The 25,648-nt window shown below is 37.4% G+C and overlaps 5 protein-coding genes and 1 pseudogene across 6 annotated transcripts in view; 4 read left to right on the top strand and 2 right to left on the bottom strand.

Annotated features, from left to right (window-relative positions):
- Positions 1 to 5,633: 5,633 nt before the first annotated feature.
- Positions 5,634 to 6,647, top strand: LOC122080642 (SKP1-like protein 1A). The gene is made up of 2 exons (XM_042647444.1): positions 5,634 to 5,687; positions 5,845 to 6,647. The coding sequence occupies exon 2, from the start codon at positions 5,872 to 5,874 to the stop codon at positions 6,373 to 6,375; it is 504 nt and encodes a 167-aa protein (XP_042503378.1). The 5' UTR covers positions 5,634 to 5,687; positions 5,845 to 5,871; the 3' UTR covers positions 6,376 to 6,647.
- Positions 6,648 to 10,517: 3,870 nt separating this feature from the next.
- On the top strand, positions 10,518 to 11,256 carry LOC122080717 (SKP1-like protein 1A). The gene is made up of 2 exons (XM_042647533.1): positions 10,518 to 10,562; positions 10,726 to 11,256. Exon 2 carries the CDS (start codon positions 10,753 to 10,755, stop codon positions 11,254 to 11,256), a length of 504 nt encoding a protein of 167 aa, XP_042503467.1. The 5' UTR covers positions 10,518 to 10,562; positions 10,726 to 10,752.
- Positions 11,257 to 12,370: 1,114 nt separating this feature from the next.
- LOC122080954 (protein NONRESPONDING TO OXYLIPINS 2, mitochondrial-like) lies at positions 12,371 to 16,205 on the top strand. The gene is made up of 3 exons (XM_042647856.1): positions 12,371 to 12,643; positions 12,767 to 12,885; positions 16,019 to 16,205. Exons 1-3 carry the CDS (start codon positions 12,462 to 12,464, stop codon positions 16,042 to 16,044), a joined length of 327 nt encoding a protein of 108 aa, XP_042503790.1. The 5' UTR covers positions 12,371 to 12,461; the 3' UTR covers positions 16,045 to 16,205.
- Positions 16,206 to 18,886: 2,681 nt separating this feature from the next.
- LOC122081449 (GATA transcription factor 4-like) lies at positions 18,887 to 20,446 on the top strand. The gene is made up of 2 exons (XM_042648595.1): positions 18,887 to 19,485; positions 19,597 to 20,446. The coding sequence occupies exons 1-2, from the start codon at positions 19,252 to 19,254 to the stop codon at positions 20,212 to 20,214; spliced, it is 852 nt and encodes a 283-aa protein (XP_042504529.1). The 5' UTR covers positions 18,887 to 19,251; the 3' UTR covers positions 20,215 to 20,446.
- Positions 20,447 to 22,419: 1,973 nt separating this feature from the next.
- Positions 22,420 to 24,528, bottom strand: LOC122082852 (annotated as a pseudogene).
- Positions 24,529 to 25,186: 658 nt separating this feature from the next.
- The window catches only part of LOC122081322, a 7,316-nt gene continuing 6,854 nt past the window's right edge, over positions 25,187 to 25,648 (bottom strand). For both annotated transcript variants that reach the window (XM_042648398.1, XM_042648397.1), the window contains one exon: positions 25,187 to 25,432. Coding sequence is in view for 1 of the 2 variants with exons in the window: in XM_042648397.1 (XP_042504331.1) it covers positions 25,343 to 25,432 (90 nt within the window). In the remaining variant the exon portion in view is untranslated. The remainder of the gene's footprint in view (positions 25,433 to 25,648) is intronic.

Below are 25,648 nucleotides of genomic sequence, written 5' to 3' on the forward strand. Positions count from 1 at the left end.
AGCTCTCAAATCATAATAGCTACATAAATCAAAGTAATTAATCCAAACAAAGTGCAGAAGTAGGTGGTGCACATCACTAAAACATTCATCCTCCCTCACGCTGTTTTCCCTAAGGTATATTGGATAGAAATGTCCTATTAGGTTCTTATATTTTTTTTCAATTAAAAAAATCTTAATATTACTATGGGAGAGAGATAGCTAATGCCGTTGGTGCACTGTAAGCTAGCAGATAACATCAATAGAGAGTTAGGGACATGATACCCCCCATGTCCCTAACTCCCTATTGATGGGGTATCATTGAGGAAGGACATGGGGGTCATTTTAAAAAAGGAAAGAGAGAGAGACACAATGAGTGCTAACATACAGTATACTCGCGGCATATCCAATCTTTTCCCTACTTTTATAATGGTCATTGAGGGTTCTCTAGGCTCTTCCCAATTTATCGAGATCTTGACATGCTTCTGAGTCATTAATTAAGGATGTGAGAAGAGCTGCTGAATTTCACATTTGTTATTTGTTAACGCCACTTTTCTTTTCTATAGAACTACAACCAATGACACAGTGCCTATTCAATCAATTTTCCTAGACTTATTTGGTCAACAAATAAATTTTAGGAGAAAAGAACGTTGCCAGATTGCATGTTTCTAAGCCTAGACATAGGTGTATAAGAAAAGATGATGCTGCTCCTACATGCTTTAGTTGTGGGCAACACTAATTTTATATAATGTTTCGATTTAGTTTTAGGCCGATAAGGAGTTCGGTCAAAGACCAATCTTCCTTTCCCTTTTTCTTGTGCTTCTCTACTTAAGGGTGTCAATTTTGAATCGAAAGTTAAAGTTTGAAACCAATCATTTAAAATCGAATTGAAACTAATTGTTTTGATTTTGATTTCAAAACATAAAATCTTTTTTGATTTAGTTCTATTTTTGTTTTAAGGCTAAAACCATTCGAACCAAATTACCCATTTTCAAACCAAATAAATTCTATTCTTATTTCAATGTTTTAATTAATGTGGATGATAAATTTTTTTTAAGAGTTTATTCCATTTTAGTGTTTGGAAAAAGTTTGATAGATTATAGCCCCTAACAAATAAAGAGTTTTTTTGTTGTGAAGATGATTTTTTTCTTTTTTAAATAAAGATTAGAAAAAAAAAATCCCAAACGGAATAGGTGTATATGTAGAAATCGGATCAAAACTAAATATGGAAACGAATTGAAACTGACCCATCAAATTCGATCTTGGTTTGAAAACACATGTTCCCTTTTCTTTTTTTTTTTGTTAGGTGTCGAAGGCCTAAGCCAACTAGGATGGCAGCCAGGGCAGAATCCCAACCCTAGATTTAGGGGACGATGTCAGTATTGATATCTTTATCTATCGATATCGATTTAATATCAATTTGCATTAGATTGAATTGACCTGTATCAATCCGATACAGGTAATATGATATAGCCGATACAATCAATCAATTTGTTATATCTAAAACTGAATACCTGAAAAACCGAAAACCAAACCGATTGACTCCCAAGCCTTTTCTTTTCTCCTTGAACAACAATTCTTTTAATTAATAGAGTATTCTTCTCTTGCCTTCTTCATCTCCTCTATCTAAAGTCAGCTCCCTGAGGCCTGACCTTCATTTAATCCCACCATTATCAGTAACAATTTCATCAGTAGTTGTAGTAATATTAAGGTGATCAGTAACCCACATCTGAGATGATTTAGATTTGTTTCTTTCATGGGTGTTTTTTAATTTTTTTTCTTTTTCTTTTTTAATTCAGATCTTAATATTGTCATGTAATCATACAAAGAAGAGCTATTCATCCCTAGAGCTACGGTTCATTTACAGAAACCCATATGGATTTCACCAGTTAAGATCATCCATCAAGATACAAAACTTATCATTCTTCTTTTATTGTTATTAACACTAATTAGTTCTTTGTTCTTAAAAACTTCAATGGTTGTTTTCTTTTTCCTTTCTATCGTTTCTTGGGTTCAAAAATTTTGATGTTCCTTTCGTTTCTTAGGTAATTATGAAGTTTTGATTTCAATGGTGATCGTCTGATTGATTGACTGGTTGTGTTTTATGCCAAACAGGAGGTTAAGAAGTCCATCCGGCCGTTCAACATGTTCAAATTTGGATCTCTTGAGGAGAGGTCATGATCAGAAGAATATGTTATGATTGTACACTGGTTCAGAGAATTTAAGTGGTACAGTAGTAGCAGTTGGAGTCTCTGAACCAGTGCACAATCATAACAACTCAGGCCGGAGTGCATAGAATCATCCTACCATGAGCTCGACTAATGGACCATTACAATTCTTTTGGGTAAAAGAATCGCCCAATTTCTTGGTAACTCTTCCCTACTCTTCTTATTGTCTTTTTCTTGAGATTAAGGGTATCAATTAAGAACCGAGTAAAGAAAAAATTGAAAAATGAAAAACGATCATTTAAAATTGAATGAAAAACGATCATTTAAAATTGAATTGAAATAAATCGATTCGATTTTTATTTCAAAACATGAAATCTTTTTTGATTCAGTTTGATTTTGATTTAAGGATAAAATCATTCGAATTGATTCAAATTATCTATATTCAAATCAAATAAATTATGTTATTTTTTATATTTCATTAATGCAAATGATTATTTTTATTCGATTTTAGTGTTTGAAAAATATTTGGTAAATTATAGTGGTTCTTTTAATGTGAAGATGTAATTAAAAAGTTGACCCAACACCTAAAAAAACTAGATCAAAACTGAATATAGAATCAAATTGAAATCGAACTATCCTGATTCGGTTTTGATTTGGAAAGACATGCTACAATTCGGTTTTGATTATCATATGTTGTATCTAAAACAGAAAAAACAGAAAAATCGAAACCAAACCGATTGACACCCTAGCCTTTTCTTATCACCCTTGCTTGAACAACAATTCTTTTATATTCCTCGAGTGTTCTTTCTCCTTCTTTCAGTAACACAAAAATAAAGAAGAAATAAAGCCCCAGAAATCTCTCTCTCTCTCTCTCTCTCTCTCTCTCTCTAGCCAGCTCCATCACCTTTTTTCATTTAATTCCCACCATTATCAGTAGTAGTGGTAATAATGCAATTATTTCTCATCTTAGTGTAACCCATAATCTGGGATCATGTAGATTTGATTTTTTTTTTTTTTTTCTCTTAATAATCAGGGGAAGAGCAGTTCTTAAATCTTGCCAAAGCACAAAGAAGAGCTCTTCATCCCTAGAGGGTCCATTACAGGAACCCATATGGATTTCTTCAGTTAAGATCAACATACAAAATTAACCATTCTTCTTCATTTATTTATTGTCTTTAACATTTAAAAGTTATTTGTTCTTGAAAACTTCCAGGGTCAATTTTCTATTCATTTCCATCTTGTTTTGTGTTTCCCTAGTATAGGTAATTATGGTGATGGTGTTGTGATCATTTCGATCTTGATCGTCCGATTGATTGACTGTTTGTGTTTTACTCTACAGAAGGGCATTTACTTGATGTGATGGTGAGTGGGCTTCGCCCATTTTCGGCCCATAACTTCTCTCTCTCTCTCTCTCTCTCTCTCTCTCATACATGGCTGATGCGAATCTGGTGCATAACAGAGGATTCAAATGTGTATGTTAATACATACATATGTATAATTCATATATGTTTGCATATATTAACATATACATTTGAACCCTTTAGTCCCTTGCAAAAGATTCTTCAGTTTGGCAGGTTTCACCCATGTTCGGCCCATCACCTCGAAGAGGCCCATTACTTCTCTCTCATACATGGTGGATGCGAGTGTGGTGCATCACAGAGGATTCAAATACTTATGTTAATACATGCATATGTATTCACATTTAATGTTTGTATCTATTAACATAAATATTTGAATCCTTTAGTCCCTTGCAAAAGATTACGCAGTTTTTAGACGTTGGATGCCTAAATCATGGATTTAGGGGACGGTATTGGATCAGTGGTATTGATCTATTTTACCCCTAATTTACTTAAAAAGCATTAATATTTTACTATTTTACCCCTGAAGTGATATGAATAATCTATTCGGATCGGTCAAGGATCGGAGATTGGTCTTAACTAATACCAATCCGATACTGCCAATGAGAGACTAATACTTGAAACCATGGCCTAGATTGATTTAAGGGTGTCAATATTTAAATCGAACAAAAAAAATTGACCATACCAAATAATATATTATTGATTTGTCTACCAATTGGGATAAAAGGCGCAAGTTAATCAGGCTAAGCGATTGGTTCAGAGTTGAAAACCTAACCCTAGGCAGTGAGCTCCTAAAGGAGCCTTACCAATCCAATTAGATAAAAGAGAGATCTATTTTAGACTCTTCTAGTAAATAAAAAGGACCTAATTCACTGATATGATAATGATCCGAATCCTATTCGGTTTTGGATATCCCTAATCTAATTCGCCGCCTCCAAAATCTCTATACAAGTAGCCAACTTCCTTCTTCAACTCTCTGGTCTTTCAAGCCTTTTTCTCTACATCTCTCTCCTTCGATCACCATCTCTTTCTCTTGGGATTTAAGGATTTTGGAGTAGAGGGGTAAAATAATTTCGGTAAGTCTTCTCTCTTTTTACTGTTTTTTTAGAATCAATGTTGAATGTTTTGCTCTAAATTTTATTATTATTTTATTAAGGTTATTAGGGTTTTAGGGTTTTTCCTCTTAGATTACATCAATTTCCAAGCAAACTTCAACTCATCCATATAGTGTATTTCGGTTCAAATTAAGTTTTATCTAATATTATGATATCACAGACCAGATTGTTTGTTTTCCTTCTAACATGAATCCAACCAATGACAGCCCTTTGGGCAAAAGAAAATAAGTTATTGATAGCCCTAATGCCAATGTAACTTAGCCCTTTTGGATTTATCTGTTTGATTCTTTCCAATTAGCCAATTAATTCATTTAAAGCTCAATTATCATGGTCCCAATTATGGTTATGTTCGATAATCTTTTGCCAGATTTCCAAATCCCTCTCTAAATCAGTTATGAACATGGTTTCATGTATTGGTATTATATTGGCCGTATCACATCAATACCAATGCACCAATCTAGATATCATATTCTGATACTAATATCTAAATCCATGGCTATAAATGCACTTAAATCTTCATTCTAATCACATTCAAGAGATTATTAATCATAAGATCTATTATTGCGTTTGCTTTGCTATTTACTTTGTTATATTATTGTAGCTATTTTAGGAAGTTACTAAGTGGATTGTTTTCTATCTTTACGGAGTTACTAAAGTGGGTTTTTTCTGGGTCCGATTCTGTAGGGGTTCCATTTTGGGTCTTCTTGTTTCTACCAAATTTGTGGGTCTTGTTATTGTGGTGTGCTTAGTTAGGGAGAGACTATAGGGTCAACCTTATTGGGTCTAGGGTGGTTAAACGAGTTTGATAGGGAAAAGGAATATATACCACGAGATTAGTGGTTTCTTCAAAAATAGGAAAACTTGTAATACAAGTAACACGAAGAAACGTGTCAATTCAATTTCCTTTTTTAACTCAAACTCCCATAGCTCTCTCTCTCTCTCTCTCTCTCTCTCTCTCTCTCTCTCTCTATACATATATATATATATGAGATGTGTGCTCGGAGTGTATTCTACTCACTCTCTCAGTTCTGAAATAGTTGCTGCAACACCTTCCCTCTTCAGAAAGTCATGTACATCTCTCTCTCTCTCTCTCTCTCTCTCTAAATTTCAGATGGGTTGTTCTTAATTTTCTATATTACACACAAAATAGTGTATTCTTTCTCTTTGTATTATTAATTTTTTGATCAACCCTTTTCATTAATTCTTCTCTTTTTCTTTTGATACCAGTTGAAGCAGTTCTACAATCAGCCAACCATGTCAATGATCAGTGGGGATAAATCATCTACAGAGATACTAAGTTTGAAAAGCTCTGATAATGAAATCTTTGAAGTGAAGAAAGAAGTGGTGCTTGAGTCAATCACCTTAAGGGGTATGGTAGAAGAGGATGAGTTTTCAGATACTCTTATCCCTCTTCCTAACGTGGAAGGAAAGATACTATCAAAAATAATCCATTACTGCCAAAAGCATACCGAGGCTCGAGCTAAAGTTAATGGGAGTGAAGGGGCTGCTGATAGTAAAGAGATTAAGGATTTCGATTCTGAATTTATTAATGTTGATGATAAAACCCTACTCGGTATCATCTTAGCAGCTAACTACTTGAATATTAAAGATCTGTTGGATTTAGGTTGTCAAAAAATAGCTGATAACATCAAAGAGAAGTCTGTAGAAGATGTTCGTAAAACCTTCAACATCAAGAATGACTTTACACCTGAGGAGGAGAAAGCAATTCGTGAAGAGAACTTGTGGGCTTTTGATTAGATTTTAGTTTAATTAGTATGGTGTTTACAAATTTTATCTCTACAACTTTTCTTGTAATTCATATTTAGAGTCTTTGTTCTTATTTTGGAGTATTGTAGAGAGGATCAGGAAGAGAAGTGTGGGACTTGAAAAGAAATATTGTGCAGTCTATTGGAGGATTGCTTCAGATCATGTTTGAGCATATGTAAAAACGAAACCCACTCCATAGCGAAATTATCACTGATAAGTTTAGGTAACGTGGAAAGAACTTTTAGAACCCTTTTTAAAGGGTATATTTTATATTCTTGTTCTAAGTTTTGTGGCTTTAGTTTGACGTATTTGTGTAGTATTTTCTCTGATAAAGGTTTCAGCTATGGACCTAAGTTCTTGTGCTATAAATTTTTTCTTTAATGGTACTAAAATCATATATGGGTTTGTTAATTTATTTGGTTGCTAGCCGACGGGATGGTGGCCTAGTGCAAGAAAGCCCTATCCCTATCAGCTTGTTGTGGGTTCAAGTCGGCACACCTCACTATTTTGCAGTATGGTGGGCTTTGGCCTGGGCTATGATCACTACCATAGAGCACATTTTTGCATTGCCAAAAAAAAAAAGTAGGATTACCGTATTTGTTGGCCTACTTAATAGAGTCAATCTAACGATTTCCACCGACAATCATTAGTTTCAGGTATCATATGATGCTATCCAAAGCTTTCTAGCAACAACATTATTATGTTTAGATGTAACAATAAGATCTTTTTATTTAATTGGTCACATTTTATTCATGAAATGGATTAGATTGATATTATTTTGTGTTAAGTTTGTCTCCAATTCTTGACCCGTTTTGAAGATTGACCCACTCCAACATATTTTGGTGGCGACTGGAATGAGAAGTTTTTTGAGATCTGTGATGGAAGCAAAGGGGTTGACCAATTGACTTGGAGTATATAATGTACTGTTGTCTTGTTGAGAAAGTCATTGTATGTTAGGGGTTTTTTGAGCTAGGGTTTCAGGGTGAATTTTTTCGCCGTTGCTTGGGTGTAATCTCTCTTCTACATTGTAAAACATCTTCTTCTTTGCCTGAGAATGTAGCACACCACATCGGTGTGTAAACCTCATTAAATATCTGTGTGTTGTGCGGATCTGGTTTTGTTTATTCTCGTATTTATTGGCGTTTGCTCTAACATTCTATATACACAAAAATCATTTTATTAAAATGTACTTATTCAATCTAAGAAGGACCTTCAATTGAGAAATTCTAGAAATTATATGGTTCAAAACTTTAGCATTTTTTCTCACCAAAATTAAATACATAAAAATTCAGAAGTATGTAGTATTTTTTTCTATGCCAGTCTCTTATCTGGGTGAAAATCAAACCCTGCAAACCGGGTAAACTCAACTTTTTGAATTCCATTTTCTCTTTAAAGAGACATTCAATAAAAATAGCTTAGTTTTAAAATTTCTTTTCTGGGTAGAAATCAAATCTACAAACCCATACGACTTTATGTTTCATTTTATCAACTAAGAGCCTCTTTGGTATTATTTTTCTTTTTTATTTTTTTTCACAAAAGCGGTTTTGGTTGCATTTGGTATCATTTATGGAGCTTGTTTCTATTTTTTTTTTTTTTGATAAAACACAAAAACCAAAAAGAGATCAAGAATCATTTATTTGTTTTGGCCAAAATTGATTTTCAGCCATTTTTAAGCTGAAACTTTGATGACCAATTGACGTCCCAATATGGAGGGGGTAAAGTAGTAATTGCTTTGTAATTAGAATTCCAATCCCCTTGCCCTCTCTTTTCTTCTTATTTTTCTTCCTCAATCCAAACCGTGGCCGCAACCTTCAATTTCCACCAGTAAGACCTAACCAAACACATTCCGTCTTTCCAACTCTATCCTAAGCAAAACAATCATTGTTCTTAGGAGATCATCTCGAGCATTTTATGTTCTCAGTCCGACCATGACAACAACTAAGAAGAAAGGGAAGGATAAGGTAGAAGGAGAATTGGAGGAAAAGGAGTTGCAACAAGCAAGACAGAGAAAGTGGAGAAAGAGAGTTATAAAGAAGATGAATGAAGAGAACATTTCTTCACCCATTTCTTCAAAAAACCATTTACACATATGAATACCAAACTTATTTCTCACCAAAAAAAAAAAAACCGTTTTTGTCAATTAGTTATCAAACTATTTTTACGTCTTAATTTTTATTAAATAAATAAAAATAAAAACAAAAGTAAAAAATAAAAATAAAAAAATAAATTGATACCAAAGGGGGCCTAAATGTGACAGACTTTAGATTTGGTCTTATTAACTAAATGCGACAGTCGTTTCACACCCTTACTTAACATGCACATTTTATGAATCATTGATTTTATTTTTTTTTCCTTGAAGGGTAAGAATTGATTTGTCTACTTAAGACGCAGAAAAAAAGGAGCAAATAGGTTAGGCTTTGCAATTGGCTCAAGAGTCTTGGAACCCTAACCCGATCCATCCTAACATTGGGCTAATGAGATCCCATCTAGGGCTATCAGTGGATTATATTCTGTTCATCTAGGTCTAATCAATGGAAATCAAAAGGGGCTCATGGAGAAAGCCCTTATCGATCCAATTCGATAAAGAGAGAACTAGACTCTTTTAGAACGCAAAAAAGAGGTAATCAGGATATAAATCTATTACAGAAATCTAGGTGATTACATATTTAAGTATTTAAAAATAAAAATAAAAATAAGGGCAATTTACGCCCCTTCCCTGTAGTTTGTCGAAATTACATGTAAATCCAAGGGTTTGAACGATTTACGCCCCCTCCTCTAGTATTGACGGTGTGAGTTTGCTGTTAGTTTTAAACAAAAAAAGACCATATTACCCTTTTAATAGGATATAGTCTTAATATAAGATGACCATTGTACCATTTTATACTCTTATACCCAAACACTTAAATCACTTCCCTAACACATAACCGTTGGAGAAGGTGGGTTTTAGAGCTATGCAAATCACCCCCCTCTGCAAACAAACTCAGGTGGAGGAGGTGAAACAAATGGGGTGTTCTTATAATTGACTGACGGTAGGGGGTCTGAGTCTAATTTGGTGAAACAAAGGGGGTGTTCTTATAATTGTGGCATTCTCCAGTGGGTGGCATTGTAAATTACCCTTAATTTTATCAAGGTTTTAGGGTTTTTTTCTCTTGCATTACATCAATTGCCAAGCAAACTTCAACTCATCCATATTTGGATTCAAATCAAGTTTCATCTAATATTATGAAATCACAGACCAGGCTGCTCGTTTTCCTTCTAACATGAATCCAACCATTGACAGCCCTTTAAGCAGATGAAAATAAGTAAAAAAAAATTTTTTTGATAGCCTTAATACTAGTGTAACCTAGCCCGTTTGGATTTATCACAGTCCAAAACAATGTCTAGCTATACGTCTATAGTTTGATTCTTTCCGATTAGCCCATTTAAAACCCGATAACCATGGTCCCAATTATGGTCATGCTTGATTATTTAATCGATTGGTAATGATGTGTGATCTTAAATTGGTGGAATCGATTAGGCCCGCTCAAAACTGATTGGGGTCTAACCATTAACACTTTATTTCAAAGAATCAGATCAAAATAAGTGGAATTAGTCACCTCCATTCTGATTTTCCCCGATTTCCTAACCCCTATTTAAATCAGCTATGAACATGATTTCAAGTATTGATGTCATATTGATTGTATCAATGCACCAATCTAGATATGAATATATTGATATCATATTGTTTTAGCTATTTTAGGAAGTAACCAAGTGGATTGTTTCTATTTATAGGGAGTTACTAAAGTGGGTTTTTTATGGGTCCGATTCTGTAGGGAGTCCATAATGGGTCTTCTTATTTTTACCAAATCTATGAGTCTTCTTATTGTGGCGTGCTTAGTTAGTGAGAGACTCTAGGGTAAGCCCAGTAGGGTCTAAGGTGGTTAAACGAGTTTGATACAGAAAAGGAATACAACGAGATTAGTAGTTTTTTCAAAAATAAAAAAACGTGTAATACAAGTTACACTAAGTATCGTATCAATTCAATTGCCTTTTTTAACTCTTATCAATTCAATTGCCTTTTTTAACTCAAAACTCTTATAGTTCTCTCTCTATATATATGAGATTGCTCGGAGTGTATTCTACTCACTCCTTCAGTTCTGAAATAGTTGCTGCAACACCTTCCCTCTTCAGAAAGTCATGTACATATCTCTCTCTCTCTCTCTCTCTCTCTCTCTCTCTCTCTCTGTAAATTTCAGATGGGTTGTTCTTAATTTTCTGTATTACACACAAAATAATGTATTGTATTATTAATTTTTTGATGAACCCTTTTCACTAATTCTTCTCTTTTTCTTTTGATACCAGTTGAAGCAGTTCTACAATCAACCAACCATGTCAATGATCAGTGGGGATAAATCATCTACAGAGATACTAAGTTTGAAAAGCTCGGATAATGAAATCTTTGAAGTGAAGAAAGAAGTGGTGCTTGAGTCAATCACCTTAAAGGCTATGGTAGAAGAGGATGAGTTTTCAGATGCTCTTATCCCTCTTCCTAATGTGGAAGGAAAGATACTATCAAAAATAATCCATTACTGCCAAAAGCATATCGAAGCTCGAGCTAAAGTTAATGGGAGTGAAGGGGCTGCTGATAGTAAAGAGATTAAGGATTTCGATTCTGAATTTATTAATGTTGATGATAAAACCCTAGTCGGTATCATCTTAGCAGCTAACTACTTGAACATTAAAGATCTGTTGGATTTAGGCTGTCAAAAAGTAGCTGATAACATCAAAGAGAAGTCTGTAGAAGAAGTTCGTAAAACCTTCAACATCAAGAATGACTTCACACCTGAGGAGGAGAAAGCAGTTCGTGAAGAGAACTTGTGGGCTTTTGATTAGATTTTAGTTTAATTAGTAGGATTTACAAATTTTTATCTCTACAACTTTTCTGCTAATTCATATTTTAGACTGTTTGTTCTTAATTAGGAGTACTGTAGAGTTGAGAGAGCATCAGGAAGAGAAGTATGGGACTTAAAAAGAAATTTTGTGGACTCAACTGGAGGCTTACTTCTCACCACCCTTCAGTTTTTCTAGACTATTTTTTATAATAAGAATGAATTATGATGGGTTTGATTTCTGAATCAATAGTTTATAATCTCTCTCTCTCTCTCTCTCTCTCTCTCTCTCTCTCTCTCTCTCTCTCTCTCTCTCTCTCTCTCTCTCTCTCTCTCTCTCTCATATACTATGCAAAGAGGGGTGTTATCAATTTAACACTTTCTAAAATATGGAAACTTTAAAACTAATAGGAGGCAGAAACAACCAATCAAGCTCCCTTATTATTTTAATTGATAGGGGTGCAAAGAGTGTTAGGAGTAGTGAATGTATTAGGCTATTAGCAACTTCATGTAGTGAAGAATAGGGATCCGGCACCTTTCGTTGGTGCCTATTACCCAGGTTTTGCTCATAGCTACTTAAGTGAACGACATGGTGAGACGATGATCCAACGGTTTGAGAAAGCAAAGGCTCAAAAAACAAGGGCGCCAAGAACCGTTGGATCATCGCTTCACCATATAAGAGCATTTATGACCTTGGATAGATGTACTTTTCCTCTATCAGGTGAATGAAAAATTTCTCCTTAACCTCAGGGTTTTCCACCCAGAAAACCTTTGGAGTTAAAATCCAAATAAGGATGGAGCATGGTTCTCTTGTGAAATGATTAGCCCTAGCTATCTCATAAAATACGTTCTTGGTCTCCCCACATAGAAAAGAAAAAAAGAAAATAAAAGTTTTATATAGAGGAATGTGGCCCTTCACCTAAACACATGGGATCAAATTGACCAGCCCAGCCCAAAACGAAAAAAAATGACTCTTTTATGGATTCTTTTTTATACGCACCCATTGGCCCTTACAGAGTAGCAAGAACCACACTCCCCTACGGCCCTACCCCCATGGGGTCCTGGGTCCTTGACAAAGTCCAGCCCATATTAGATCGCGCGACTCCCTATCGCGGGTTTGGGTTTTAAACCCCAACCTTAAAACCCTAAACATCGACGAAATCCTGCAACATCACCTGCATTGAACGCTTGACCTTTTCTGGTCTTGCCATGGCCTCTTCCTGTAGCAGATTCATCAGAAGAACAGCTCTTTCGCCCCTAAAATCCGCGGTTAAATCGAAAATTCGATCACCTTCGTTTGATGGGTCTGCAACGGCATCATCTACAAGAGTCCCTCTTTCAAGCCGATCCAATTGCACAGCTCCTAGTTGTCGGTTCTCCTTGTTGAACAGGTAACTTCAAAAAATTCGTACTTGATAGTTCTTATCACTTCCTTTTCTATGTCTATTTGATTAGATTTTGATCTGTTTGGTGTCTTTTCTAATTGTGGTATGGCAATGGTTTGTGTCTAATAGATCGCCATCGGAACTTGGATGCGCGCAATCTTTATTGCCTCTCCACAGCGCTGTCGCCGTTTCGAGGCTTACTTCATGTCTGAGCTCGAACTCGAGGAGCTGCCGCTCTCTCTCACAGGGTACCCTCTGCTGTACCTCTCCCGGACTCTAATGTTTTTTGTTTTTGCGTGTGAGTAGCTGCTTCTTTAACCATGCTTTATCACAAATTGATCGGTTTCTGCTCTGCCCCTCCCCCATTCTCATCCTTTCTAGTTTCTAAGAATTAATCCTTTTATGTCATGATGTGTGCTGAAGCAAACTTGACTCAAATTGGAACTGAGATCTGACAGTAAGCTTTTTATCTGTTTCGAATTCCTTTCAAATTCCTTGCCGGAGTGGCTTAGTTTTGAATATGATGAACAGAACATTTTTTTACAGACTTCAGGGATCTAATTGCCAACCCAACTCATATCTATCATAAGATAATCTTGAAGCTTCCTGTTCCCTAGAACGCCTTGTCATGTGAGATCACCACTAAGAAAAGTCACCGCTTGTCACATCCATAGTTGAAAAATTCAGATCCACGAATTATTCAAAAGACGTAAAATTAGGTTTGTTTAGTTAATTTAAGAATTTGGTAAAAGAAAAAAAAAATGCAGGAAAAAGCATGCTTATACTAAAATTCAGGAATTATTTGTTTACCTATATAAAATTTAGGTAAAAATTTTGGATGTTCATCTTTATCATTTTTTGTACCGATTTCACATTATCAATCGATAATCATATGTGCACAACATAGAAGTGATATTCACATATTCATCAGTTTCACCATTTAGTTCAGAAGTCACTATTTCACGCTGCTGATAGCCAAAAATTTCAGCAAAACAGTTTGTAAACAAATACAAAACAAGAAGTTAAGAACTCGATGTTCCAAACACTTGGCAGCATAAAATAATTCTAAGTAAATGGAATCCAGTGTTGAGATTTCAATCAGCTTCTAACCCATAATGTGTTGAAGGATGGAAGTATATGTTTATATATCTATAAAATGATTCGGATGTCAATCAAAACGGCTATGTTGGTAGCGTGCCTTTTTCTTTGTTATTTCAGTCTCTATTAGGAGTATTATTTGATCACATTTTGTGACTGTTAAGAGACTAGGTTTGCTAAAAATGTATTATCCCCTCACCAAAGAACATGGCTTGTCAAGCATTAGTTATTCCTTTGGTTTGTGAAAAAATAACATCTCAGCTTTACAAATAAAAGAAATCATCCTCCAACTTCTGCATTTCCATCCAAAGGCCAATCCATTGAAAACATGGTATTGTTATAAATGCATTATCAAGGATTTCTTTGTTGTAGTATGCAGTCTAAATATGTGAAACCAAATGCTTTGAATTGCCTTAATCAAAGGGCGAAGGGATGAGATGGTTTCTTTTGTTTATATGAGACATCACAACTTTCACTCATCTCTTGAGACCAACTTTAGATATTTGGTTCCTGCAGGCACATGAATCTTCCAATGCTTGAAAGAAATAAACTGGGCTTTGACCTGCGAACTATGATTCACAGCATCATCAAGTATGAACACCATTAACAGTCAACCTAGTTACTTATTGATCGAAAAAGTTCATAAAGAGACGTGTGTAGTACCACTCCGCATTTTCCAATTTATTAATTATCCGTGTTTCAGTTTTCAGAAATTTTATGTGCATGTACCTAGAATTTCTTTTAAATTTGAGACTTTGAATTTTTTTATTTTTTTGGGGGGGGGGGGTTGGGGGAAGGGTTTAGAAAAAGTGACGTTCATCTTGTGCTATGCTTTTCTTATTTGTATATATTATTTTCTCTTTAGTCAATACTGGAGCTCCTTCTTTAGGAAAAGTATTAATCTTAATGCATAACTATTCCTAATTAGAACGTCTATGTTCTTTCATTCTGACATGCGCCTTCAAAGTATTTTCTGTATATTTTTATGATCAAAAGTTGATGATGTATCTTGTTGTCAGTTATCTGACATGCAAAACTCCCTGCCTTGGCCACGTATGCTAAAAGGCTCTGGCTGTTTGCAAAGAAGAAGCAAAGTGGCAAAAAAGATATCATTTTCGCCCCATTAAACATTTCCCAATCATCTGTTTGGATAAGGAGGTGGGGAATCAGCAGAAAACAACCAAGAAAAGCCATTAAATTTACGTATATCCTCCTGGAAAACTTGAAAGATATAATAGTGGACAAGGTTCCCCTTGTTCCTCACACACACACACACACACACACAAACACAAACACAGGCACATATTCTAAGGTCGAAGAGATTTATATTGTCAATGAAAATTTGGTATTAGAGATTGATGACGGGAGCCAGAGGGGCATCTTATGAAACAAAAGAAAAGTGGCAGTGGAAACCATTCTAAAGTTGTGCTAATCTACTTCTGGTTTTTACTTGTTCTTGTTGTCTCTCCCTAATGTATGGGAACACACATGCAAAATCATGATATGGTGTCAACCCCCAAAAGAAAAGTCGTGAACAAAATAACAAGAGAGATTTGTCTGAAGATATCTTCTAGGTTAGTAAGATTAGTAACATAATTGATTGTCACCTCACCTTGTAGAGTTCCTAGATCACACTGACCAGATTTTTTCAGTTCCAATAGTGATGTTTGGTGGTTATGATAGCCCATTGGTTTAGGACTTGTGAAGTTTGGACAAGAATATTTCCATGGGCAGCCATACCAACTTGACATTTATTGCATGGAGTTTTACAAGTACTATGTATTTTTCTATTGGGCGAATACAAGTATTATGCCTTCTTAACATCCTAATCGTGGAGGGATTGGGATGTGGGGACATCAGATTATTGAATATGCCAACTTTAGTATGAGTTTGTGCACATTCTGTTGCTGTTAGTTGAACATATAGTGGTAAATTAACAAATGGTAACAGAAATTGTTCCTTTTCTCAGATGGAATTGATGGTACGTGAATCGTTTTGCTTCATGCTTTTTTAGAAGGTGGGCCTCTGTCATGTAAATAATATTCGTATATCAGCATAGAATTGTTGTGTTATATACCCTTATCATGTTTATCCCATCAAACTTATATATATGGTTTTTCACATGAATGCTAACCAGGTAGTTTTCTTGCATTGTTTAGTAGTATAAACCACTTATCTTGCTGTAATGAATTGGCAATAATGTAATGTAGGTAGCATATGAATTTTAAATTTCCTTCCTTGTTATAATATCTGATTTAAGTTTTTCTTTGATTGTGGCATTAGAGCTCGGTCTATCCGTTCCAAGGTGACAGTGTAAGCAGATCAACATTTTGGCAACATTTATATTCTTGCATTCAGAGACGCAACCTGTTGTACTTCTTACTCAATGATATTTGCTTTGGAAATTATACAGAGCACTGAAAATGCTTTTGATTTTTCCCAACTGAGATTAAATTTTGATTTTTCCCAACTGAGATTAAATTCTCTCTCTCTGGTAATGCAAGTTATATGGCAGGCCTTAACACACCCAGGGCTCAAGAACCAGGATGGACTGTCATGTACAAATTAATGCTCTGTTTGATATGTATTCTCGGAGTAGATTCTGGGTCTAGAATGCATTCTGAACTGAGAAAAATAGATAAGAATCGGGTTTCAGAATGTATTCCAAAACCAGAATCTATTTCGAAAATGTATATCAAACACAGCCTAGGAGTTAGTCACTAGGTACAAAGTGTATGGTGATCTAATTCTGCTATTTCACTACTCCTAAACCAACTGTATGGTCATGCTTTCTTTGACTACCTGACATACATTGTTAGCTACTCTATAAGATCCTTGGGCTCTGTTGGGTAACAAATTTTCGAAAGTAAAAGAAAAGTCTTTGTGATAATGATTGTGTAATTTACGTAAAACTCTTGAAAAAATATCTTTTTCAATGAAGAACTTATTGTCTTACAAATCAGGAATTTGATTGCAAAGCAAAATGATTTAATAATAATCAATTCGGTCCAATATTGATTTGGTTGAATTAGTTTTGGGCTGGTAATGGGCCAAATTGAAACCAAATCGTTAAGCTGAAAAATTCAGTATAGGTTGGTTTTGTTTTGGTCTGATTCGGTTCAACCTTTTAATCATTTGGTTTATCAAGCTCTTATTGGATGATTACCGTTACAGGTTCATTTTTGGGTTAAATGTATGTACAGTAAAAAATACTAAAAACAAACTGATAAAAGTTCTATTCAGTTTGGTTGAACCAGTATGTTTCAGTTGATCTAACAGGTTCAGGCTTGAAATTAACATCCCTAATCTCTCCTTTTTGAGATCCTCTCCAATGGCTCTTCAACTGAACACGTCCACCTAAGGTTGTGTGCCCCTAGGGTCCGGATCCCGGCACAACAAATTGCCAAATTTGATGCATAGATAAGTTGTGCCCCTCTTTACCACCCTTGTCAATTTGAAAACAAAATAAAGAGTTTGCCAAAAGGCTGAAGATACAAGAAATAGTGAAAAAAAAAAAAGCAAATGTATGTGCCTGTAACTTTAATTTATGTGAAATTGCATAATTGAATGTAATAGAAGGTGAAAGTGAAGATGAAAGGTGAATGATATAGTTTAGTTGGACCACCATATGGTTAATTGATCACATTTTTCCTCCATGTCACTCAAAATTAGTGCCCATTGTACTATGTCATTATACATGTCATTAAGCAATCATTTGTGTGTGCTTTTAAGGAAAAAAAAAATCAACAAAAGAGGAAGGATCAAGTTTTCTTAAGGTCACGGTAAATGCGAATCCATTCATTGTGGCATTTCTGATGGGCATATTGTATTGAGAGTGTATTTTGAAGAAAATACTAAAATTGTATAAAATTTTGTAAACCTTAAGATGATATGTGATCATTCTACCCAAAAAACAAAAAAAAGATGACAGGTGATCCATTACCTATCGGCGAAGGAAAACTTTCTTTAAAAAAAAATAAAAAAATAAATGAGAGATAGGACCTCCCTCTTATGTAGTCTGTATTGAGTAGCCACACGAACAGAATCCTAGAAAGAACGGGTGTAAACGATGACACGGAGTTTCAAGTTAACCACTCGATTAAGCTAATGAAGAAGGATGGGTCGATCACCATGGTCCCAACTCCCAATCCCCTCACCTCACCTTCAGGGCTCAGGGCTTAGGCCTTAGGCCTCAGTCCTATTGGTGACGCAACCCATGTGACATTATCTCTCTTCCCTTCTTCCCTTCTTGCCCCCCAGGGACCACAAGCGCTCACTCTTCTTTAGTTTCTTTATGGAGTTGGATAGGAGTTGGACCCACCGACAGACTTCAGACTGGCACCTCACCGTCAGGGATAATAAAGGTAAAGATGGACACGTGCCCATCATCTACATCATTGGTCAGTGCCTGACACTGGAGTAGGAACTTACGTACTTCAAGGGAATTACAGAACCATCACAGTTTGTTGATTGATTTGAGCAGATTCCAATCTGACTTTTGAGAGAAAAGCAACTCAATTCCAACCGTCACCGATAGAATGGCAGTGGGGCCAAGATGCTCTATTACTAAATTCCATTTCTCTCATATGTGTTAGTACTTTAAGTAAAAGGTGTAAGGTTAATGACACATGACATCTTTCCTTAATTATTAATTAAGATGGGGGGTTTAGTAATAATGAGAAAATTATTTAATGTGCACATGACGCATGCACGTGCATGCTGGTTTGCTTCTATCGGGATCATAAATAATCTTCTTCCCCCTCCCCCAACTCCCAATGTCTCAACTCTCATGGGGGCCATGACCCATGGGAATGATGGGCAGGGGTCACGTGATTAGAGAGCCTTTTGCGCCAAAACTCTCGCTAACCTTCGTAATTTCCCCACTCACTTTGAATTAATCAATCATAATTACCCCCACCTAATCAGACTATACGAGAGAGCTCACGGGGGAAGTGATCCAGCTGTCCAATCCTTTCCTAGTCAACGTCATGTGTACACATCGGATCCCCCCAACCTCTACAGGAGGACAGTTCCCCTTAGGGGGCCAGCCCATGCCACGTCCCCTCCCCACTTAATTCAAATTACAGAATTCTAGAAGAGTAGTACAGCTGTACAAATTTTACAAACTCCGTTGGTGACTGCTGGGAGGACTGTTTTAACAGACTACAAAACCAACATCTCCGATGTGTCCCCTCCTACTCTGCCTCCTCGGGTAAACAAGTAAAGTATGTATATTTCTCGTGAACTTCGCCTCTCTCTTCTCTTTCTCTCTCACTGCATGGGCACGCCACCTTTGAAATCAATGTATTGAGTAGAAGAAAAAAAACGTATTGAGTTGGAATGAATACAACCTCTTCCACACACAGGCCACAACATTCCCTTCTCTCTTGCTTCTTCGACCACCCACAAAGCTGAGAACTAAAGGAGAATTGCAGAAACCCAACTGGTGGTAGTGACGGCAACAACTTGCAGAGGTGACTTTTTCCTTTTGAGTGTTCATAACGCTGGAGCTGGAGATGGATATGTATGGACTACCCGCCCCTGATTTCTTCCACATCGACGACCTCCTCAACTTCTCCAACGAAGACCTTTTTTCCTCCTCCTCCTCCTCCGCTCCCATCGCCGTCACCTCCCTCCACAACCGTCACCTCCCTCCAACTGAAACTCCCGCCGGAAAATTCCCACCACCCACCTCCGTTAAACGCAATGACTCCTGCTCCAACAACTTCACCGACAGTTTCTGTGTTCCTGTAAGTATAAACACCACCACCACTAGCAAAATCACCCTATACTCAAAATTAATAGTTATTTTCATTAATTGGGGATTTTTCTTCCTCTGTTTTTTGTGATTGTGGTTGCAGAGCGATGACATTGCGGAGCTAGAATGGCTGTCGAAGTTTGTGGACGACTCATTCACCGAATTTTCCCTGAACGAAATTGTAGAAACTACTTATTTTCCGCCGGAAGCGTCAGTTCCAGGCAGGGCGAGAAGCAAGAGATCCAGGGCGGCGTCAACGCACAATAGCTGGACCTCCTCGCCTGAGTATGACAGTCTGGTCACGGGTAAGTATAAGCAGATTAATAGTATTACTGCACGGAAGAGAGAGAGCTCATCGTCGGCGGCGGCGACTGCGTCAGTGATGGTTGGAGAACAATCGTCACCGTCATCGCCAGGGGAAGGAGTGCGCAAGTGCATGCACTGCTCATCGGAGAAGACACCCCAGTGGCGCACGGGACCACTAGGGCCTAAAACGCTATGTAACGCGTGCGGCGTTCGTTACAAGTCGGGTCGGCTGGTCCCGGAGTACCGCCCAGCTGCAAGCCCGACATTTGTGTTGACTCAACACTCTAATTCACACAGGAAAGTGATGGAGCTGCGGCGGCAGAAAGAAGTTCTCCGGCAGCAAGAAAGCGGCAACCCCTACCACCACCATAACCACAACCAGCAGCAGCAGCAGTCACTCTACAAAGTTTGCTGATGTTGGTTGTGGGTCCCAAAAACTCACTCTACACGTGTCGACGCACCCGTGTTTAGGGTTTCTGTAATTTTTCTCTCTCCTTAATTCATGAAAACAATCTATGTGTTGCTGTATTCCTTAATTAACTGTTCAGAGACCAGGGTTGAGAGTTGAGACTTGTAGTTAGTTCTCACAATAAAACACTGAAGCAACGAAGGAAAGAATCCAAATTGGAGTTTTTCTTCTTTTATTATTACTGTTTGACAGAAGGCCCGGTGGTGATGTTTGTGTGACTAGGGTGGTGTTCCACGTGAAAGGTTGCTGGACGAGGGTGGCTGCCGAATATTCTCAAACACAGAGAGAGAGAGAGAGAGAGAGAGAGAGGTCCATGAATCATGAGTCATGGGGGAAGTAGGTAACCAACGGGAAGGGTGTCTGAGTAATTAAAAAAAAAAGAGAAAAAGAATGGGGTGCCAATGGGGTGAGGGAAAATGGAGGATGAAGGTGAGAAAGATCAATATGGGCCAATACCAGTAATTTTTGAGTCAGTGTGTAAATGTTGAAAATATCTTCACTCACTTTGTCTCCTCCCGTACGTCCAACAGTAAAACCAATGGCCAGTCATTAAGTGCGAAGGCGGATCCCACAGTCTTTAATAAATTGGGGGCAGGGTAGAGACTAGTGAGACACGGGACCCCGTTTCGTTTTGTGGTGGCAAAGAGTGGGAGAGACTCTCTCTCTCTCTCTATCTCTCTCTCTCTCTTATTGTACATGATCAAATTTATTAGGAAAAAGATATCTACATCGCTAACTAAAATTTGAAATTTCACGCGAACACCACTTTTTAGACTTGGATTTCTTTAGTAACCCTTGTAAAACATTGTATGGCAAAAGAACGATCATGGATCGCATGGCTAATATGCCAACCCATAGGTAAATGGGCAGGACAAGTACAGGCATCGTCCAATGCGAGTTAGGGGGTAGGATAGTCTTTTCACATCTATTTTGTGTTTAGGTGTACTGGGCATGATTAGGGAGCATTCTTTTTCTCATGTTTTATAGACCCCCTTATTTCATTTTTTTTTGTAATATCTTCTTCGAAGATTTGAAATTGCATATGTTATGATCTCATATAAGTTTATGGGAGATTATTCTACATTGGTTTTTTATGGAAATTGAAATAAATTGAGATGGTCTTGAGTCTCCTCATTTTGTAAGTTAGTTTATAGAGTTGAGTTCTTCCAGAATTGTAACAGCACAATGGCATCGGAAAGAACCCTCCCCCAATTTTTTTATGATTATTAATGTTTCTTGATCAATGTATCCATCTTGTGATTTAAGGTGTAACAAGACCCTCCCCATTGCTTACTGTTAAGTAAAATCCCACACACCCCATAGAGAGAGAAAGGTCACCAATTCAAATTCATCGATCTGTTCATCGTCAGCTCCGTTGTAGTCGACGTACGTGATGGCCATGTGAGCCTGCGAGGTTCCGTCACTCTGACCGGAACCCACTGACTCTGCTTTTAGAATTTGGACCTTTTGTGATGGGAACTGAGAACGTAGTACACACACTGCACCATCAAGGATGCTTTCTATGGGCGAATATCTCCATCCTCCCATCCCAACCCAAAGCATGTACGATCCTGAGTCCTGACATAGTGTATCTCTGCATATAATGCATCAATTCCCATTCCCAAAAATTTCAAAAGAATCAAAACAGTGAGGTAAGCTTGATCAGTACTACAGCCTCTGCACTGGATTCTGTCCTTCGTCTAGAGGTAAATGAATCTGACCCCTGATCGTTAACCCTTTTTTATGGTTCCATTTGGGCGATGATTGTCCGCCGCGGGTGGCGAGCATCTGATGGTTTTTTGGCACATGCCCCAATATCATTTCAGTTATCGAATGCTCGTCGCGCCACTACATCCAGTGCATCTAATTGTCCATGGCATTCACTGTGACCGATTGTCCTTGAGAATGAAGTCTAGAAGTAATTTAGTTTTATACTCAATATTATGTTTGTCTTGAATTCTTGACATGTTTTGAATATTAATCCACACCTTCAAATGAGATTCTTTTTAATGAGGTATGTGATAGTATCAAAGGGCTTAAGCCTATGAGCCAAATCATTGATCTCGTATGGGGTGCAGGCCCATAATCCCCTTGGTATAATACGGCCCAACCAATCACGACCTGATAGATCGACCCAACTTGAAAGAGTATATATATGTAGTATCGTTTTGTTAAGTAAGCATTGTGAGATTTGGGATTTTTCGTGTTGGGGTTTTGGGTGAGTGTTCTTGCCACTATTTGGGTGTTCTTTAGAGAATTCCATTGTAATTTTTCTTTCAGCATAGTGAATCATCTTCTTCTTCGCCCGATGACGTATTACACCACATCGATGTGTGAACTTCGTTAAATCTCTATGTCTTGCATTATTAGCTTTTCTTGGTTTCTTTAGTTCAAACACTTTGGGGTAACTCAGGTGGTTGAGACTACATTTTCAACCCGAATCCAACTACAGCCAGCTTCTTTCCTCAACCCTCTCTCCCTCATCGTCTCCCTAATAGCAGTCACCTCTCCCCATATTCCATGAGATGCATACATGTTTGACAAAAGCACATACACGAACTCATCATCCCCCTCCAATTCAATCACCATTGCAGCTGCAACCTTAGCAATCTTTAGATTCCCCCCACAAGCTCTGCATGCTGGACCAAGCAAGGCCCTACAAACAAACCCACATGACCCAAACCCCATCTCATGTATCATTCCTTCTGCCTTCTCAACCTCTGTTTGCCCCAGCACACGAATTATGCAAGAACAGTGCTCGGCCGTTGGCTTAATCCCATGGTCTCTTCTCATAGACTCCAAGTATTCAATTCCCAGGTGTGATAGAACCACATCCTGGCCACACTCGGATAACACACTTAGATATGTGATCCCATCGGGTTCTTGCACCATCTTCATCTGCTCAAACAGCCCAATCACTGCACTCGAATTCCCGTTGTGAGCATAGCCAGATATCATTGCATTCCATGATACTAAATTCTTTCTAGGCATCAAACCGAACACAGATTCAGCACTGTTTACCTGCCCACATTTGGAGTACATGTCTATTAAAGCACTGCCAATGACTATCGATGCATCCCAGCCCCACTTAATCATACAACAATGAATAAGTGCCCCCCATGTTAGAGCTGAGATGCCGGCAATCCCCCGTAAAATGCTAGCAAAGGTGAACTCATCCATTCTGATATCCTCAGAATGCATCTTGTTGAAGAAATCTAGTGCTTCTAACACCCTATCCCTGTTTACAAACCCAGTGACTATTGAATTCCATGAAGCCACACTTGGTTTTGGTTCTTGACAAAACACCAATGGCATCCTCCATGTCTCCAAATTGGGCAATGCCATTGATCACTTCATTATACGAGATTGTATCCGGGACTGGCATCTGAAGAAGAATGCTTAATGATTCTTTTAGTCTTCCATTTCTATCACTTGCCCCTATGACTGAATTCCAAGATACTATGTCTTCGTCGATGATCTCATGAAATGCTTGGATTGCTTTCTCTGGAGACCCACACCTCCCGTAGATATCAATTAAACAGTTCCCAACCACAACATTCCAGCCCAAGAAACCCAATTGGGCAAAAGCAGTTAATGCTGCAGACAAAGTGAAAGAATCTGCGCGTAATTCCATCCTGTCCAGGTCCAAAACCAAACTTACTGCTTTGTGGAACCGATCGTTATGCACATATCCAGAAATCAAAGTATTCCAACAAAATGTATTTGGCTCAGGAATTTCAACAAACACTTTGTGGGCATCACACAATAGTTCCTATTTTGATTAGTGACTAATCAGAGCTGTGGATACAAAGACATTGGTGCTGAACCCAGACTGTAGAATGAAGCTGTGAAGCTGCTGAACGTAGGAAGGATATCCCAGATTTATTGAAGCTTGGATAAGGCAGACCATAATATAGCTGTTGGGTTTTATACCAAAGCTACGCATCTGAGAAGCCTCAAGCAAAGCCATCTCACTGCTGGAATCAAATTTGGCTAGAGCCGAGATAAACTTGGTCCAAGAGACCACATCCTTCCTTGAGGTATATTCAGTAGCGTGGCTCCTTTGAATGGCATAGCCCGAAATTGTAGATGTTGAAAGACTTGCAACTTAATTATTTGTTTCTTTCAGTTGTATGGATCTCTTAACGCCCTTCGGTAGTAGAGATCTTTGCATTAGAAGCTTAGAACAATGTCACTAAAGACTGAGGTAGTTCAGTTAAGCTTCACCATATTCACTCTATTCGAGTTCCATCCTACAAGTGTTCATGATAGTTTTGATATTTTAGTTCGTATAGCCCAGGTCAAAGGACCTTTTTTTTTTATTCCTTAGTGTGTATGGGGAGTGGGGGTGGAGGCTTTTGATACCCACACTTTTTCAACCATCTACTCTTCTCCACTTCAACTAGAAATGAAGGCTACTTGCCTCTCATTTTTAACTCTCCTTTTGGTGATAAGAAGATAATCCATCAAAATATTAAAACAAGAACAAGAAAAGGCTGATTTGTTTTCATAAATTTGAAAGCCATTGACCTTTGAAGAAGTTGAGGTGCTAAGTAAATAGAGGAACCTCAAAGTCTCAAACCCCCCCCCCCAACCCCCCCCCCTCCTGCTTCAACTTTCTAAAATTATGGATGAACCTCCCTGTACCTAAACAAATACTTAACTCTGTTAACATCATTGTTGTGACAAAGATGTAATAATGATGTGCCCTTTTTAATATGGATTGGCAATGATCGATGAAAAACCCAAAACCGGATTTGATAGTAACACAACGAACCCAACCAACCAGTGCTTATGCAGATCATATCCGGAAAAGTGGGACGACTCAATTAATTTTTTTAGTGAATACCAGATTCAGATGGATCTGTAAGTGTATGAAGTATGAACTGGCTTTACAACGCCAATCACAAGCAAAACATTACAAACTTTTGCCTTTTATTGTGCTAAATTGTAAACACTCCATCTCCTTTTACATATTAGATACACATAACTGTAACAATAAAAATCGAGCAACAGAAAAAATTGTAACAATAGGAGTCCCATACACAAGAAAAAATAGCAAGCAAGAGAGTAATCAGACTGAAATTCCATGGTTACTAATTTTTGTGACTTCTTTCATTAAGACGTTTCTCTCTCGCTTTGCCTCAGAAGCAAGCTTAGAAACCTGCAAGCAATACAACCCGACATAAATCTCATCTCCAGGAAAGGAAAGAAAGGAACTTATAAAACACCAGATTAATAAGATATCCAAACAGTTACAATATGAATGATCATCTTGATTGTCACTATGCATCAAATGAAAGAGATGATTATCCAATAAACATCTGTTTGACCAGATAGCATAAAGAGTTAAAATAAGATTTTTAACACTTTTTTTTTT

The sequence above is a fragment of the Macadamia integrifolia genome, chromosome 6, assembly GCF_013358625.1.
Source record: "Macadamia integrifolia cultivar HAES 741 chromosome 6, SCU_Mint_v3, whole genome shotgun sequence".
Taxonomy (NCBI): domain Eukaryota; kingdom Viridiplantae; phylum Streptophyta; class Magnoliopsida; order Proteales; family Proteaceae; genus Macadamia; species Macadamia integrifolia.